Below are 18,410 nucleotides of genomic sequence, written 5' to 3' on the forward strand. Positions count from 1 at the left end.
ATTATTATCCCAATCTAGAATGCCACGTTTTGGAAAGCTGTATACTCACCCCTTACACACACGCACTTTAAAACTAACCTTGTTTTACATCCAGCCATTGTGGAGAGGCAATACATAGGAATATTGGTTATTAAGTCAAGACGACATATCTCTGTATGAATGGTTTTGTGTTCTTTTTCATATCAAATCGTTTTGTTATTTTCATATCACATGTTTTGTCTTTTTCATATAAAATGGTTTTGCTATTTTTATATCAAACGGTTTTGTTATTTTCATATCAAATGGTTTTGTTATTTCCATATAAAATAGTTTTGTTTATTTCAAATCAAATGGTTTTGTTATTTTCATATCAAATTGTTTTATTATTTTCGTATCAAATGGTTTTGTTATTTACGTATCAAATTGTTTTGTTATTCTCAAATCAAATGGTTTTGTCATTTTCATAATAAAATGGTTTTGCTATTTTTATATCAAATGGATTTGTTATTTTCATACAAAACAGTTTTGTTATTTTCATATCAAATGGTTTTATCTTCTCCATATCAAATGGTTTTGTTATTTTCATATCACATGGTTTTGTCTTTTTCATATAAAATGGTTTTCCTATTTTTATATCAAATCGTTTTGTTATTTCCATATAAAATAGTTTTGTTTATTTCATACAAAATAGTTTTGTTTTTTTCATATCAAATGGTTTTGTTATTTTAATATCAAATGGTTTTCTTATTTTCAAATCAAATGGTTTTGTAATTTTCATATAAAATGGTTTTGTTATTTTCATATCAAATGGTATTGTCTTTTTCATATTAAATGATTTTGTTATTTTCATATCAAAGAGTTTAGTCTTTTACATATCAAATGGGATTTTTATTTTCATATAAAATGGTTTTGTTATTTTCGTATCAAATGGTGTTGTTATTTTCAAATCAAATGGTTTTGTGATTTTTATAATAAAATGGTTTTGCTATTTTTATATCAAATGGTTTTGTTATTTTCATACAAAATAGTTTTGTTTATTTCATATAAAATGGTTTTGTTTTTTTCATATCAAATGGTTTTATTATTTTCATATCAAATTGTTTTATTATTTTCAAATCAAATGGTTTTGTCATTTTCATAATAAAATGGTTTTGCTATTTTCATATCAAATGGTTTTGTTATTTTCATACAAAATAGTTTTGTTATTTTCATATCAAATGGTTTTGCCTTTTTCATATCAAATAGTTTTGTCATTTTCATATCCAATGGTTTTCTTATTTTCATATCAAATGGTTTTCTTATTTTCAAATCAAATAGTTTTGTCTTTTTAATATCAAATGTTTTTTTTTTATTTTCATATAAAATAGTTTTATTATTTTATAAAAAATGGTTCTGTCTTTTTCATATCAAATGGTTTTGTCTTTTGTCTATCAAATGGTTAAATTATTTTCATATCAAATGGTTTTGTCTTTTTCATAACAAATGATTTTGTTATTTTCATATCAAATGATTTTGTTATTTTAATATCAAATGATTTTGTTATTTTAATATCAAATGGTTTTATTATTTTCATATGAAATGGTTTTGTCTTTTTAATATCGAATAGTTTTGTTATTTTCATATAAAATGTTTTTTTTATTTTCATATCAAATGGTTTTGTTATTTTCATATCAAATGGTTTTGTTATTTTCATATCAAATGGTTTTGTTATTTCCATATAGAATAGTTTTGTTTATTTCATATCAAATGGTTTTGTTATTTTCATATCAAATTGTTTTATTATTTTTAAATAAAATGGTTTTGTCATTTTCATAATAAAATGGTTTTGCTATTTTTATATAAAATGGATTTGTTATTTTCATACAAAACAGTTTTGTTATTTTCATATCAAATGGTTTTGTCTTATCCATATCAAATGGTTTTGTTATTTTCATACAAAATAGTTTTGTTATTTTAATATCAAATGGTTTTGTTTTTTTTCAAATCAAATGGTTTTGTCATTTTCATATAAAATGGTTTTACTATTTTTATATCAAATGGTTTTGTCTTTTTCATATCAAATGGTTTTCTTATTTTCAAATCAAATGGTTTTGTAATTTTCATATAAAATGGTTTTGTTATTTTCATATCAAATGGTATTGTCTTTTTCATATCAAATGGTTTTGTTATTTTCATATCAAATGGTTTTGCCTTTTTCATATCAAATTGTTAGGTCTTTTGTCTATCAAATGGTTAAATTATTTTCATATCAAATGGTTTTGTCTTTTTCATATCAAATAGTTTTGTTATCTTCATGTCAAATGGTTTTGTTATTTTCATATCAAATGGCTTTGTTATTTTCATATCAAATGGTTTTGTCTTCCTTTTCATATTAATTTGTTTTTATCAATAAGTTTTTCCATGTCTCATCAATTAGTGTTTCATTTCAATTATTTCAATTATTGCAAGTAATTCAATTGCAAAGTTATAATAATTGGGTGAAAAGTTCTAATATATTAATAAATGGCATTCAGCTATCTGTCTGTACATCTGGCTAAAATTTAAACTCTGGTTGGGTTTTGTAGCATAACTACTTGATTCGGAGTGATCTGGGATGCAGTGGTAACTAAGGGGTTACTCACACTTTTCACTGGATGCAGTTTTTGTGTCTTATCCGGTCTTGAATGGTTATTAGGGTTGGGTAATAGAGAAGGCAGAAAGTAAGTCACATTTGTATTCTTAGTATCACTAGCACTGAGGATTGAACCTTCAACCTCCAAGAGAGTTTTACTTAGAACTAAATTTTGACAAGCAATTATCTGTTATGCCACGGGACCTTGCAGACAATTCCAGTATCAATTTTACGGGCCTTAAATCTATTCTTGTCTTTAAATGTACAACCTTGCTGCTTATCACCACTTATCTATATGCCTATAAAATTGAATTTCTTTCTCGCTCTGCTATTGATATTAAAAGCCTACCTTTTCTACTTAAAAATCATTAAAACTTCTTAACATACTCAGTCATAGATATGCGAGCGACTACATGAACATTAACTAATTTACACATTCTTTTGAAAAACAGGCATTAATTAAATACTCATTAATTAAATACTCATTAATTAAATACTCATTCATTAAATACTCATTCATTAAATACTCATTCATTAAATACTCATTCATTAAATACTCATTCATTAAATACTCATTAGTTAAATACTCATTAATTAAATACTCATTAATTAAATACTCATTCATTAAATACTCATTCATTAAATACTCATTAAATAAATACTCATTCATTAAATACTCATTCATTAAATACTCATTCATTAAATACTCATTCATTAAATACTCATTCATTAAATACTCATTAATTAAATACTCATTCATTAAATACTCATTAATTAAATACTCATTAATTAAATACTAATAATTAAGTACTCATTAATTAAGTACTCATTAATTAAGTACTCATTCATTAAATACTCATTAATTAAATACTCATTCATTAAATACTCATTCATTAAATACTCATTCATTAAATACTCATTAATTAAATACTCATTCATTAAATACTCATGCATTTAATACTCATTAAATAAATACTCATTAAATAAATACTCATTCATTAAATACTCATTAATTAAATACTCATTAATTAAATACTCATTAATTAAATACTCATTAATTAAATACTCATTCATTAAATACTCATTAATTAAATACTCATTCATTAAATACTCATTCATTAAATACTCACTCATTAAATGCTCACTCATTAAATGCTCACTCATTAAATGCTCATTCATTAAATGCTCATTCATTAAATACTCATTAATTAAATACTCATTAATTAAATACTCATTAATTAAATACTCATTAATTAAATACTCATTCATTGAATACTCATTCATTGAATACTCATTCATTGAATACTCATTCATTAAATACTCATTCATTAAATACTCATTCATTAAATACTCATTAATTAAATACTCATTAATTAAATACTCATTAATTAAATACTCATTAATTAAATACTCATTCATTAAATACTTATTAATTAAATACTCATTCATTAAATACTCATTAATTAAATACTCATTCATTAAATACTCATTAATTAAATACTCATTCATTTGTTAAGGTTTCTTATTAGATGATTGGTTTCATTTCACTATTAAGCTTTCGGGTCCTGGATATGACCTTAAACTATATCCAGTGGTGAGGCCCCAGTATGCGGGCTTTTGGGGAGTGTGGAGCCACCTTTTAATTGCGATTGCTCCCAGGTCCACTCTTACCCGGAGTGGTAGTACCTGTTAGGGTCCCAACTATGGGTTAAATAGAAACCGACTTGAAAACAACAAATATATTCTATTAAAAAAATTTTCTTCAAAATCTTTGGATTTGGCATTAAATAACCTAAAAAGGGTTGATATGCCGTAAAACAAAAACAACCAACCAACTATTAGACTTAATTCTATTTATGCGTAGTTTCTACATTTTGAATGATTGAGTAGAATTTAAGATGAAAAAAAGGTGGAATGATGAAACTCTCGCCCTAGAAAAGACGACATGATTTCACCAGTTTTCTTTTCTTTGTTGCAGACCATCTACTAGTTGACAAATCCCAAGAGCAATTAGAGCCTTCCATCATGTCTAAAAGTGACACAATGTTAAACGAGCGAGATCGAAGATGTGCTGCTGTACTACTCTTGCTCTCTACTGATCCAAGTTATAACAACAGGACCATTGCCAACACCCTCAGTATGCATCGCTGGATTACCATGAATAACAGGGACATGCCCAGGATGATGAAAACAAAGTTTCTGGCCACAGATATGGTCTTTCGTGTAGTTTCAAGTGAGGCCACATCATGCCATCTCACATCTTCGAAGTCAGCTTGAAAATTAACACCAAAGTGTACCTAGATGTGCTGAAGAGTGTAGTGATTTCCTGGTTTAATCAGGTGGCCACTGGAAGACCCTGGGTGTGGTAGCAGGACTCGGCGCCAGCCCACAAGTTTAAAGAGACCCAGGCTTGGCTTCAGAAGGAGTGCTATGACTTTGTACCCTTCTCTCACTGACCCTCCTTCCTCTCCTGACCTGAACCCGCAGGACCACTTTGTTTGGTCATACATTGAGAACATCACCAATATGACCTCTCACAACACCAAAGCCAGCCTGATCACTGCCATCGACCAAGCATTTGCCAAGCTCCTGCCGGCACTTGTGGAAAAGGCATGCTCCCAGTTCCGGACCTGTATTGAAGCAGTGATTGAGGCTAAAGGCGGCTACATTGAATAAGTGTCAGCTCCACTACATAATCAAGTTACCTGAATTGATTTTTTTCAATAAAAGTTTTAAAATACAGCTGCAGCGTTGTTTTTAGGGCAACAACTTTATTATTCAACTCTCTCTCTCTCTCTCTCTCTCTCTCTATTATATATATATATATATATATATATATATATATATATATATATATAAAAGTGACCTTGCTCATTTTGTGTGTGCGAAAACTCTCTACCAAATTCCTCTATGAAAATTTGGTCTGCAGAGTTGAAATTCAATATATAGGGTATTTAGAACTGTAGCACATTTTCGATTTGTCTTTTAGCTAATAAAAATTGCTGATAAAGGGTCAAAATTGAAAACAAAATAGTTGACCTTGGCAGAATAAGTTGAAGAAAACATTGCTCCTGCTCTTACTTTTACGCATACGCAAAATTAAACATCCATAGTTCAAAGGCGCTTCATTTTTAACCTTTCGTATCCATCTGTCCATAGTTCAGACAGTAACCATGCTGGAGAGATAAATAACGACTAAAGCTGGATCACTAAATGTTCTGGGTTCGATTTTAGTGGATGGTAACCAAGGCATATTTTTTTATAACTTTTGAAATCATTTTTCGATATTGAATAATAATCAACAAAGCATTGGCTCTATAACAATGAAAAAAGAAATCTGCATGTATTAGAATACAATATTTATGTATATTTTACGACCGGACAACGCCAGGTGGCCAACAAGTAAACTAATAAAATAGTTATCTTGTCATGGTGCACACGTTTCATCTGCATCTGCTTTAGATGATGAAAAAAAACGGTGAGGGTGAGAGAAGTGGAGTACTTTTATGCATTTTCATTTATTTAACTCTTTTTTTTAATTCTTTTTGACCTCAATATATTCCACTTGAAACGTAAAGGGCTACTACTTGGGATGTTGTCTAACAGGAGACTGGAGAGTTGGACAGCAAGATGTATGTTCACATTCCATTTAAACTTCTGTATGTGGGTACAGTCAGAGAAGCAGGAGACTGGGAGGACATTCGAAAGACTAGCAGTTTGAGGGAAAAAATTATTACAGTTGAAAGCTCTCCAGCATCTAAAGATCTCTAAAAGGGTGGAATTTTGCTGCTTGTTAGGTTAATCTGGTGTATTTACTCCGAGAGGACACAAGTGCTATGGATTTGTCAGAGCACATTCCATTAAAATACTTGTAAAACAGACACAAGGATACAATATTGCAGCGATGGGACAGGGGTTGAGGTTTGGTTGATAGTGTGGGATCTAATTAGGTTGTAGATGTTTTTTTTTAACCCTGTCTAAGTGGGATAGACTTGTGGTAGATTTAACTAAAATTGTTGATAAGAACATTGATAAGAGATACTCATTCTTACCCAATCAGTTGATTGCCGGAAGTGACATGCAGTGATAAATGTGGCTCAGCTTGGCTTTCCGATTCTGAGAAAACATTTGCCTTATTTTCCGTTTTTGTTCCTGGCATACTTCCTTTTCTCCTCTGTGACATTTTTCTCATCTACGCAAAGGTCCTTCCTGTTTTTTGTTAAATCTTTTCACTTAGCGAATCTCAGAACTCTGCAGAAAAAGCAAAAAAAAAAAAAAAAAAAAAAAAAAAAAAGAAAAGAGAAAAGATAATCAGATAAAAAGACGATTACTTTAATTATATTGATTAAAACACGTTAAATCACTTAAAACAACGATAAACATATAAAATATTAAGAGGGTTTATTACCGTATAATTTGTCAAGAGAAAAAGCCTGCAAGGCAACCAACAACAAAATGAAGACTTCGTTTTTGTTCAAGTGCAAACTTTTACCATACAAAAATAAATCCATATGAATCGTGGTTATTATCAAAACTTCACATTTTAAAGTTTATTGTTTTGTTTTACAGCATATCAACCATTTTTATTGTAGCACTAGCAGGGAGACCCGACGTTGCCGAGACTGAATGATGACCAACGAATGTTTCACACTCCCATATTTTTTATTATCATTAAAATTGACGAAATAGCCCATTTTTCAATCAAATCCATTGATTGCCTGCTCCAATTGGGGACTCATCATAATGCACCTGGAGGAAGCTTCACATGCCTCTCACAGTGACTAAGCTCACAATATATTGTAGTCTACATTGCACTGTAGAGAACCTACTATTGATTTTATAACATTATTTTTGTATATAATGGCTTGTATTAAAGTTTAAAATGCAAAAGTCAAGTATCATGCTCCAATTGTGCTCCAAACAGAAAAATTCATTTTGAATGCGGCCTTTTCATATCAAAGAAACTACTGTTGATTTTATATGCCTGGCATTACTGGTTGTGCGGTGATAATGGTTTGAATTGAAGTTTAAAATGAAATAGTCAAGTATCATTGTGAAATTTAATTTCATGAAATTTTTTTATTCAAACAGAAATATTAACATTTTGAACGCACCCCTATCATATCAAAGACCCTATTCTTGATTTTATATGTCGGGTCTTTCGGCTTGTGTGTTAATAAAACTTCTCAAATGCACTTGTGATGTTAGGCTGTGTAAGATGTTAACTTTGATCGCCTGTTGCTTCATCAAATTATTTTGATTATCAATGCTTACTGAAAACATTCCAACACAAAATCTATCTAAGAACACTGCAAGGCACATAAAGTACCTCCGTGTGAAATTTCATAAAAATTGACCCAACCGTTTTCGAATCCATAGGAAACGAACTCACAGACACAAATACACAGACAAAGTTCCTTTAATATAATCTATCTATCTATATGTCTATAAAAGTGAACGTGTCTGTGTATCTGTCTGTCTGTGTGTCTATATACATTTCCCTACGCAATAATTCTGTCAATTTTTAGTCTACAGACTCGAAATTTGATATACAGGGTATTGAGCTTTGGGAAAATCTTTGTAATCAGTTTTCGGCCAAAAATTTGGCTGGTGAGGGGTCAAAGTTCAACAATTTGACCTTTGAGAACTCTACCAAACTTCTCTGCGAATTTTGGGTATAAACAATTGAAATTTTAGATATAGGTTCCTTGGACATGGATCTAACTTAATAACTTGATTTGAGCTCAAAACAATACATGTGAAGGGATCATAATAGGGGTCAAAGTTTTTAAAAAAATTTACCTCTGCAGTCTCTACAACATTACTCAGAAAATTTCTGGTCTAAACATTTAAAATTTTACATAAAGGGTATTCAGAGATAGGGCAAGCTTTTTAATCGGTTTGGGTCGAAAATTTGAGTTACCAATACATAAATGTATGTATGTATGACTGCATGTTTGCCTAAAACTTTCGACAGAGGCGAAGAATTTCCACAAGATCAGTATCGTTTTGAAGCTCAACCCTTCAGATGACAAATACCGAAAAATTGACTAAAAACATTAATTTCTTCACCCTCAACTGGGCACTTTTCTTCAGGGAGGTGTCTCTTTTATCGCCGATATTTTCGAAAGTCATCCCCTCTTTTCGATTGTCTAGCCTTAATTTAAACCTACGTCATTTCCGGTTTGGCAGTGATCGTACGTAACAGCAAAAACGTCATGATTTTTTCCCGCTTTTTTCTTCCTTCGCAGTACGGGTTCAAGCCTGCCTTCCTACTATTACTTTTTCTTTTTGCTCAACACAGACCTCCGAACACCCGGGCAACGCCAGGCATCCATGCTAGTAGTAGAGATAGAGATATTGATTTGCTGTTGAAGGCATTTGGTTTAGTCTGTTGGTTGTTTTGGTTAATGATATATCAACCCTTTTTGGATTATTTAATGTTGAATCCATTTTCTTAAAAAATTTTATATTTGTATTATTTGGACTACTGTACTCAACTCGAGTGTGATTTTCACAACGTTTCGGTCGATGTAACCTCCAACCTTCTTCACATGTATCTAGAGTCGGGAATGTTTCTGTCAGAGATTACATTGACCGAAACATTGCGAAAATGACAATCATGAGAATATGAATAACCAATCCTCATCTCAAAAATTTAGAAACAGTATTTATATCTAAAGTTCTTTATATATTCAAATATTTATGCATGGTTTGGTTGTTTTGTTTTATGGCATATCAACCTTTTACGGGTTATTTACGAGGCTTGTCTAAAAAGTATCCGAGCTTGGGCTAGAAAAAAATATTTCCTTTTTTTTCTGTTTTAACAAAAGGTATTTATTGACAGTACTTTCCAAACCACGCCGGCATCTTGTTTTTTTTTTTAAGTTCCTCTCGTCTGGCATGTGTTTAACGAAACTCTGCCATCTCAACGCGTTCTTTCCAGTTCCATATGCTGGCACTCGTTTCCCAGTCACTCGCCACGTGGTTCCAAATCTCTCTGCTTTTTCTTTCTCTTCTCTTCCTCTGCTGTGACGTCATCTTGTGCCATGGCTTGGTCATTTGTATATGTTGTCGCTGCTGTTACACATACATCGGCAATTTTGTTACAGAATTTTTTTTTAAGTAGTAACCACTTATCAAAGCCCGGAGGCCACTCGAGGATAAGGGTTAATGAGTGTACAGTAGTCAATAGAAAATGTAGTAATCGTTAGTAGTGGAAATTTGATAAATTGGATTACTTAAGAGGATGTCTCATCTAAAACTTGTTCATGTTGGACTTGAAGATGAAAAGCAGGAAAACGGAACAGAGTTCCACAGGCATGCAGTTCTAAGAAAGAAGCTTTATTCATGGAATCTACGTTTAGGTTTAGGCACAGATAAAGAGTAGGGGAAATTATTGATAGTGGTTTCAGCTAGACGAATGTTTTTTGTGAAAGTTTGGCGAGGGGGGGGGCAATAGATTGGGACTCATACGAGCACTTACCATGGAAATAAGGATAAAGCAAAGACAGGCTTGCAACGTCTCTTCTGTGAGAAAGAGGTTGCAGGGAAGAGAAAAGGGCATCCTCTACTAGGGTACGAAGTCTATTTTGAACTCTGTCAAGGCAGGATAAGCTGCTTCTAGCAGCTCCTGCCCAGATGTTGCAAAGGTACTCCATCCTTGGACGTACTTGGCTCTTATATAGATAGAGAATTGCATTAGCAGTGAGATATCTACTGTGTTCATTAAGCTTTTGCTGATTACAAAAGTATCTTTATAATAATTAAGTCAATAAATTACATAACAAAAATACACTCATTTCATCTCAGTTACACATCCATATTTTAATTATAACGGACATTTTTGTTCCAAAAAGAATATGAATTGTATCATATCTTTTTAAATATATTAACGGCTATATGACGTTACAAAAAAATACTGCTCTCTTTCACAATGCTATGCCCCCTCCCTTTTGGAATTTCCTCCAACTTTTTTCGTTCCTGAAATGCAACAAGGTCATGCATTTCATCACATCAAAAATATATTTTCAAAAATTTGTACTTTGTTTTTTGAATTTCATTCATCCAGAGGAAGTCTCGAAATAAAGACGAAACGTTGATGAACATATAATTTAGTTTGTTCCTTTTTTATCTCTCTATCTCGTCTGAATACTATTTCCATTATTCTCATCACATATATGTTATCTGACTAAATAAAGTAGATAAAAATTCCTGAACAATTTTTTTTTTTTAAATCAGAGTTTTCATTACCTTTTGGTGAACCCTTTCACCAGGTGAGGCTCAAATCCATTGCGATCCCTAGAATGGACAGTTTGAGAAATAATTTTAATTTTAATTGTTGTTCACTTAAAGCTGTAATGTGCACAATTACACTTTAACCGTGTTGTTGCATTTCAACCACTCGAACCCGCACGTTGTCTGATACTTCATCGCAAAGGAACAAACAAAAATAAATAGGAAAGAAATAAAAATCTGACTCGGCACCTTTTATAAAATTTCCAAATTAAATGCATTTATTCGTGGTTCTTCCAAAGCAACGCATTTCATTATCTTGCAAAAGTCCTTTCATACATATATGTGCTTTTTAAAAGTCTTTCCCCCACCATCTCGCACTGGCGCCAGTGCTTTCTTGTCCTCAAATTTACAGGTTAATCTTATGCACTTCCCTTTTTTGGCCATATAGAGTATCTTTCTCTCCTTTTCTTGTGACACAAGTTCGTGCACACTTGCTAATTTGCATACGTGCGTTAACGGCTGCTACGGCTAGAATTTTCACTAACCAGCTATCCTTTGGCTGCTGCTGATTTTCTCACACGCATCCATAGAACTCAGTTACAAAAGCTGCTGTTCTTCTCTTTTTGATATGAATTTGGTGTTTTAATCTTACTGTCGTGTGATATATTTCCCAAGTTCATGAATTTCATTAACACATTAATTTCGTTGCAGAGATAACTTTCTTGGTCTCCAGAGTTTGTGTGTATGGGGTGGGGGCATGAGTCCCTAATAAAAATACTGCCAGAAATTGTTCATGTAAGAATTCGGCTTTTGCATAAATATCATCTGTGTATTTTTCTAAACTAATGTATGAAAGGAAAAGCTTAGCTGCTGAGCAAACTAACGGTTATCAACAAACAATTTGGTCTGCAACATTATCAAGGTGGCCATTATCTTCAATACGGATGCTGACGTTGTTGTTATCTCATCAAGTCAGAAAATCAAATTAAGAATTACGTATTTCGATAAGCAGGAAAAATGAGGTTTGCTTATATGTTTGATTCTTCCGTGAAATCGACATTTCGTTTTACAAGACATGGTTAAAACCAAATTCCTCTCCGTTAATTTTCCTTATGAACATCGCTTCAGACAAAACATGAAGCCACTTGATGTAATTAGCTAAAAATAAACAATAACATTAAAGGTCAAAAGTAGCCAACGATAAGTGTTAGACAGATATATTCCAAGCTACAAAATACACCAATCCTTAATTCTTTGTCAAAATATTCACTAAATGAAGTGTTAGCTGTAGTTGTATTGGAATGAAGTATTAGCTGTAGCTGTATTACAATGAGGGATTAATTGTAGCTGTATAAAAATGAGGTATTGATTGTAGCTGTATTACAATGAAGTATTAGTTGTAGCTGTATTACAAGGAGTATTAGCTGTAGTTGTATTACAATGCGGTATTAGCTGTAGTTGTATTGCAATAAAGTATTAGCTGTAGCTGTAATACAATGCAGTATTAGCTGTATTAAAATGAGGAATCAGCTGCAGTTGTATTACAATGAGGTATTAGCTGCAGTTGTATTAAAATGAGGTATTGGTTGTAACTGTATTACAATGAAGTATTAGCTGTAGTTGTATTACAATGAAGTATTAGCTGTAGTTGTATTACAATGAAGTATTAGCTATAGTTGTATTACAATGAGGTATTAGCTGTAGTTGTATTTAAATGAGGTATTAGCTGTAGTTGTATTACAATGAGGTATTAGCTGTAGCTGTGTTACAATGAGGTATTAGCTGTAGCTGTATTACAATGAAGAATTAGCTGTAGCTGTATTACAATGAAGTATTAGCTGTAGTTGTATTACAATGAAGTATTAGCTGTAGTTGAATTACAATGAAGTATTAGCTGTAGTTGTATTACAATGAAGTATTAGCTGTAGTTGAATTACAATGAAGTATTAGCTGTAGTTGAATTACAATGAAGTATTAGCTGTAGTTGAATTACAATGAAGTATTAGCTGTAGTTGTATTACAATGAAGTATTAGCTGTAATTGAATTACAAGGAAGTATTAGCTGTAGTTGTATTACAATGAAGTATTAGCTGTAGTTGTATTACAATGAGGTATTATCTGTAATTGTATTAAAATTAGGTATTAGCTGTAATTGTATTACAATAAAGTATTAGCTGTAGTTGTATTACAATGAGGTATTAGCTGTAGTTGTATTACAATGAGGTATTAGCTGTAGCTGTATTACAATGAAGAATTAGCTGTAGCTGTATTACAATGAAGTATTAGCTGTAGTTCTATTAACATCAAGTATTAGCTGTAGTTGAATTACAAGGAAGTATTAGCTGTAGTTGTATGACAATAAAGTATTAGCTGTAGTTGAATTACAATGAAGTATTAGCTGTAGTTGTATTACAATGAAGTATTAGCTGTAGTTGTATTACAATGAAGTATTAGCTGTAGTTGAATTACCATGAAGTAATAGCTCTAGTTGTATTACAATGAAGTATTAGCTGTAGTTATATTACAATGAGGTATTATCTGTAATTGTATTAAAATTAGGTATTAGCTGTAATTGTATTACAATAAAGTATTAGCTGTAGTTGTATTACACTGAAGTATTAGCTGTAGTTGAATTAGAATGAAGTATTAGCTGTAGTTGTATTACAATGAGGTATTAGCTGTAGCTGTATTACAATGAGGTATTAGCTGTAGTTGTATGTAAATGAGGTATTACCTGTAATTAAATTACAATGAAGTATTAGCTGTAGTTGTATTACAATGAGGTATAAGCTGTAGTTGTATTACAATGAAGTATTAGCCGTAGTTGTATTACAATGAGGTATTAGCTGTAGTTGTATTACAATGAGGTATTAGCTGTAGTTGTATTACAATGAGGTATTAGCTGTAGTTGTATTACAATGAGGTATTAGCTGTAGTTGTATTTAAATGAGGTATTAGCTGCAGTTGTATATAAATGAGGTATTAGCTGTAATTGCATTACCATGAAGTATTAGCTGTAGCTGTATAACAATAAGATATTAGCTGTAGTTGTATTACAATGAAGTATTAGCTGTAGTTGTATTACAATGAGGTATTTGCTGCAGTTGTATATAAATGAGATATTAGCTGTAATTGAATTACAATGAAGTATTAGCTGTGGCTGTATTACAATGAAGTATTAGCTATAGTTGTATTTAAATGAGGTATTAGCTGTAGTTGTATTAGAAGGAGGTATAAGCTGTAGTTGTATTACAATGAAGTATTAGCTGTAGTTGTATTAGAAGGAGGTATAAGCTGTAGTTCTATTTCAATGAGGTATTAGCTGTAGTTGTATTAGAAGGAGGTATAAGCTGTAGTTCTACTTCAATGAGGTATTAGCTGTAGTTGTATTAGAAGGAGGTATAAGCTGTAGTTGTATTACAATAACGTATTAGGTGTAGCGGTATAAAGATGATGTATTAGCTGTAGCTGTATTACAATGAAGTATTAGCTGTAGTTGTATTACAATGAGGTATTAGCTGTAGTTGTATTACAATGAGGTATTAGATGTAGCTGTATTACAATGAGGTATTAGCCGTAGTTGTATTACAATGATGTATTAGCTGTAGCTGTATTACAATGAGGTATTAGCTGTAGCTGTATTACAATGAAGTATTAGCTGTAGTTGTATTACAATGAAGTATTAGCTGTAGTTGTATTACAATGAGGTATTAGCTGTAGTTGTATTACAATGACATATTAGCTGTAGCTGTATTACAATGAAGTATTAGCTGTAGTTGTATTACAATGACGTATTAGCTGTAGCTGTATTACAATGAGGTATTAGCTGTTGCTGTATTACAATGAGGTATTAGATGTAGTTGTATTACAATGAGGTATTAGCTGTAGTTGTATTACAATGAAGTATTAGCTGTAGTTGTATTACAATGAGGTATTAGCTGTAGTTGTATTACAATGACGTATTAGCTGTAGCTGTATTACAATGAAGTATTAGCTGTAGTTGTATTACAATGATGTATTAGCTGTAGCTGTATTACAATGAGGTATTAGCTGTAGCTGTATTACAATGAGGTATTAGATGTAGTTGTATTACAATGAGGTATTAGCTCTAGTTGTATTACAATGAGGTATAAGCTGTAGCTGTATTACCATGAGGTATTAGCTCTAGTTGTATTACAATGAAGCATTAGCTTGATTAAAAAGAGGTATTAGTTGTAGTTGTATTACAATGAGGTATTAGCTGTTGTTGAATTACAATGAAGTATTAGCTGTAGCTGTGTTACAATGAGGTATTAGCTGTAGTTGTATTACAATGAGGTATTAGCTGTAGCTGTATTACAATGAGGTATTAGCTGTAGTTGTATTACAAATAGGTATTAGCTGTAGTTTTTTTTTTTTTTTTTTTTTTACAAAGGCATCACCACATTATCAAGGCCCAGAGGCCACTCAAGGATAAGGGTTAAAGATTGTACAGTAGAAATTGGTCAATATAGTAATCGATAGTAATGAAAATTTGGTAAATTTAATAACTTATATGGAACGGCTCATCAAGAACTTATTTACTTTAGACTTGAACACAAACATATTGTAGTCAGCCGGAAAGCAGGAAAACGGAAGACAATTCCACAGGCGTGCAGTTCTAAGAAAGAAGCTTTGTTCATGGAATCTACGTTTAGGTTTAGGCACAGATAAAGAGTTGGGGAAATTATTGATAGTGTTTACAGCTAGACGAGTGTATCTTGTGAAAGTTTGGCGAGGGGGGACCATAGATTGAAGCTCAGTTGAACACTTTCCATGAAAATAACGATACATCAGAGACAAACTCGCAACATCTCTTCTGTGAGATAGAGGTTGCAAGGAGGAGAAAAGAACATCTCCTACGAGGCTACGAAGTCTATTTTGAACTCTATCAAGGCAGGACAAGTCCTTTCTAGCAGCTCCTGCCCAGATGTGGCAACAGTATTCCATCCTTGGACGTACCTGGCTCTTATATAGGTAGAGAATAGCATCAGCAGTGAGATATCTACTGGATCGATAGAAAGATCCCACCATTTTTCCAGCGGCCTTGGCAACAGATTTGATATACGTGTTCCATTTAAGATCAGGAGTAATGAGGCCTCCTGAAGACGAGAGCCATTCATTTCAATTGATGACAAATGTGAATTAGAAAGTTGATGATGTAAAGAGAGAAGCTTGGTTTTAGATGCATTAAAAGTAACCAGCCACTCCTTTCCCCATTGTACTACGTGCTCAAGATCAGAGGAGAGCGAATTGGAGAGAACTTGGTCGTTTACTGTCTTAGATGTGGTACCATAAATGGTAGTGTCGTCAGCATAAATGTCTACAAATGATGTAAGGATATGATTTGGAAGATCATTAATGTAGATCAGGAAAAGAGTTGGGCCCAGGATGGATCCCTGAGGGACACCGGCATTAATACTGTGAGCTTCTGATTTTTGCCTCTCAACTACTACTCTTATGAACCTATCAGAAAGAAATGATTTAATAATTGAGAAGACTTTTCCAGCTATACCATAGCTAGCGATCTTATGAAGTAAACCTTTATGCCATACCCTATCAAAGGCCTTAGATATGTCAAGAGCAATTGCCCTAGAAAGATTGCCACCGTCGAGAGATTTGCTAATCCTATGCGATATAACTGTAAGGACATCTGCTGTAGATCTAGCAGAACGGAAACCATATTGAGTGTCACTAAGAAGGTTATTTTTGTTGAGATGTTTGATTACTTCTGTATTTAACACAGATTCTAGCAACTTACTCATGACGCACAGGAGACTTATTGGCCTGTACTGAGAGGGGGATGAGCGATCACCTGAATTCTTAAATACAGGGCATACTGATGAGATTTTCCAGGGAGATGGGAAACTATTCTCCTTAAGACAACGTTTAAACAGTTTTGTAAGTATGGGCGCTAATTCAGGTTGAAGTCTTTTGAGTACTATAATTGGAATTAATAATAGTTGTATTACAATGAGGTTTACGTTGTAGCTGTATTACAATGAGGTATTAGCTGTAGTTGTATTACAATGAGTATTAGCTGTAGCTGTATTACAATGAAGTATTAGCTGTAGTTGTATTACAATAAAGTATTAGCTGTAGTTGTATTACAATGAAGTATTAGCTGTAGTTGTATTACAATGAAGTATTAGCTGTAGTTGTATTACATTGAGATATTAGCTGTAGTTGTATTACAATGAAGTATTAGCTATAGTTGTATTACAATGAAGTATTAGCTGCAGCGTTATTACAATGAAGTATTAGCCGTAGTTGTATTACAATGAGGTATTTGCTGTAGTTGTATTACAATGAAGTATTAGCTGTAGTTGTATTACAATGACGTTTTAGCTATAGTTTTATTACAATGAGGTATTAGCTGTAGTTGTATTACAATGAAGTATTAGCTGTAGTTGTATTAAAATCACATATTAGCTGTAGTTGTATTACAATGAAGTATTAGCCGTAGTTGTATTACAATGACGTATTAGCTGTAGTTGTATTAAAATGACGTATTAGCTGTAGTTGTATTAAAATGACATATTAGCTGTAGTTGTATTACAATGATGTATTAGCTGTAGTTGTATTACAATGAAGTATTAGCCGTAGTTGTATTAAAATGACGTATTAGCTGTAGTTGTATTACAATTAGGTATTAGCTGTAGTTGTATTACAATGAGGTATTCGCTGTAGTTGTATTACAATGAAGTATTAGCTGTAGTTGTATTACAATGAAGTATTAGCTGTAGTTGAATTACAATGAAGTATTAGCTGTAGTTGAATTACAATGAAGTATTAGCTGTAGTTGTACTACAATGAGGTATTAGCTGTAGTTGTATTACAATGACGTATTAGCTGTAGTTGTGTTACAATGACGTATTAGCTGTAGTTGTATTACAATGACGTATTAGCTGTAGTTGTATTTAAATGAGGTATTAGCTGCAGTTGTATATAAATGAGGTATTAGCTGTAATTGAATTACAATGAAGTATTAGCTGTAGCTGTATAACAATAAAATATTAGCTGTAGTTGTATTACAATGAAGTATTAGCTGTAGCTGTATTACAATGAGGTATTAGCTGTAGTTGTATTACAATGAGGTATTAGCTGTAGTTGTATTACAATGACATATTAGCTGTAGTTAGATTACAATGACGTATTAGCTGTAGCTGTATTACAATGAAGTATTAGCTGTAGTTGTATTTAAATGAGGTATTAGCTGTAGTAGTATTACAATGAGGTATAAGCTGTAATTGAATTACAATGAAGTATTAGCTGCAGTTTTATTACAATGAAGTATTAGCTATAGTTGTATTACAATGAAGTAATAGCTATAGCTGTATTCCAATAAGGTATTAGCTGTAGTTGTATTACAATGAAGTATAAGCTGTAGTTGTATTACAATGAGGTATTAGCTGCAGTTGTATATAAATGAGGTATTAGCTGTAATTGAATTACAATGAAGTATTAGCTGTGGCTGTATTAAAATGAGGTATTAGCTATAGTTGTATTTAAATGAGGTATTAGCTGTAGTTGTATTAGAAGGAAGTATAAGCTGTAGTTGTAT

General features: G+C 32.0%; 1 protein-coding gene across 1 annotated transcript in view; it reads right to left on the reverse strand.

Annotated features, from left to right (window-relative positions):
- The window catches only part of LOC145254614 (uncharacterized), a 1,033,347-nt gene that overhangs the window by 804,836 nt on the left and 210,101 nt on the right, over window positions 1-18,410 (reverse strand). The window contains exon 2 of the mRNA XM_080113229.1: window positions 6,643-6,841. Within this exon, the coding sequence (XP_079969355.1) occupies window positions 6,643-6,782 (140 nt within the window). The 5' untranslated portion in view covers window positions 6,783-6,841. The remainder of the gene's footprint in view (window positions 1-6,642; window positions 6,842-18,410) is intronic.

Source organism: Euprymna scolopes, chromosome 3 (assembly GCF_053919585.1).
Source record: "Euprymna scolopes isolate OS-2025 chromosome 3, ASM5391958v1, whole genome shotgun sequence".
Taxonomy (NCBI): Eukaryota; Metazoa; Mollusca; class Cephalopoda; order Sepiida; family Sepiolidae; genus Euprymna; species Euprymna scolopes.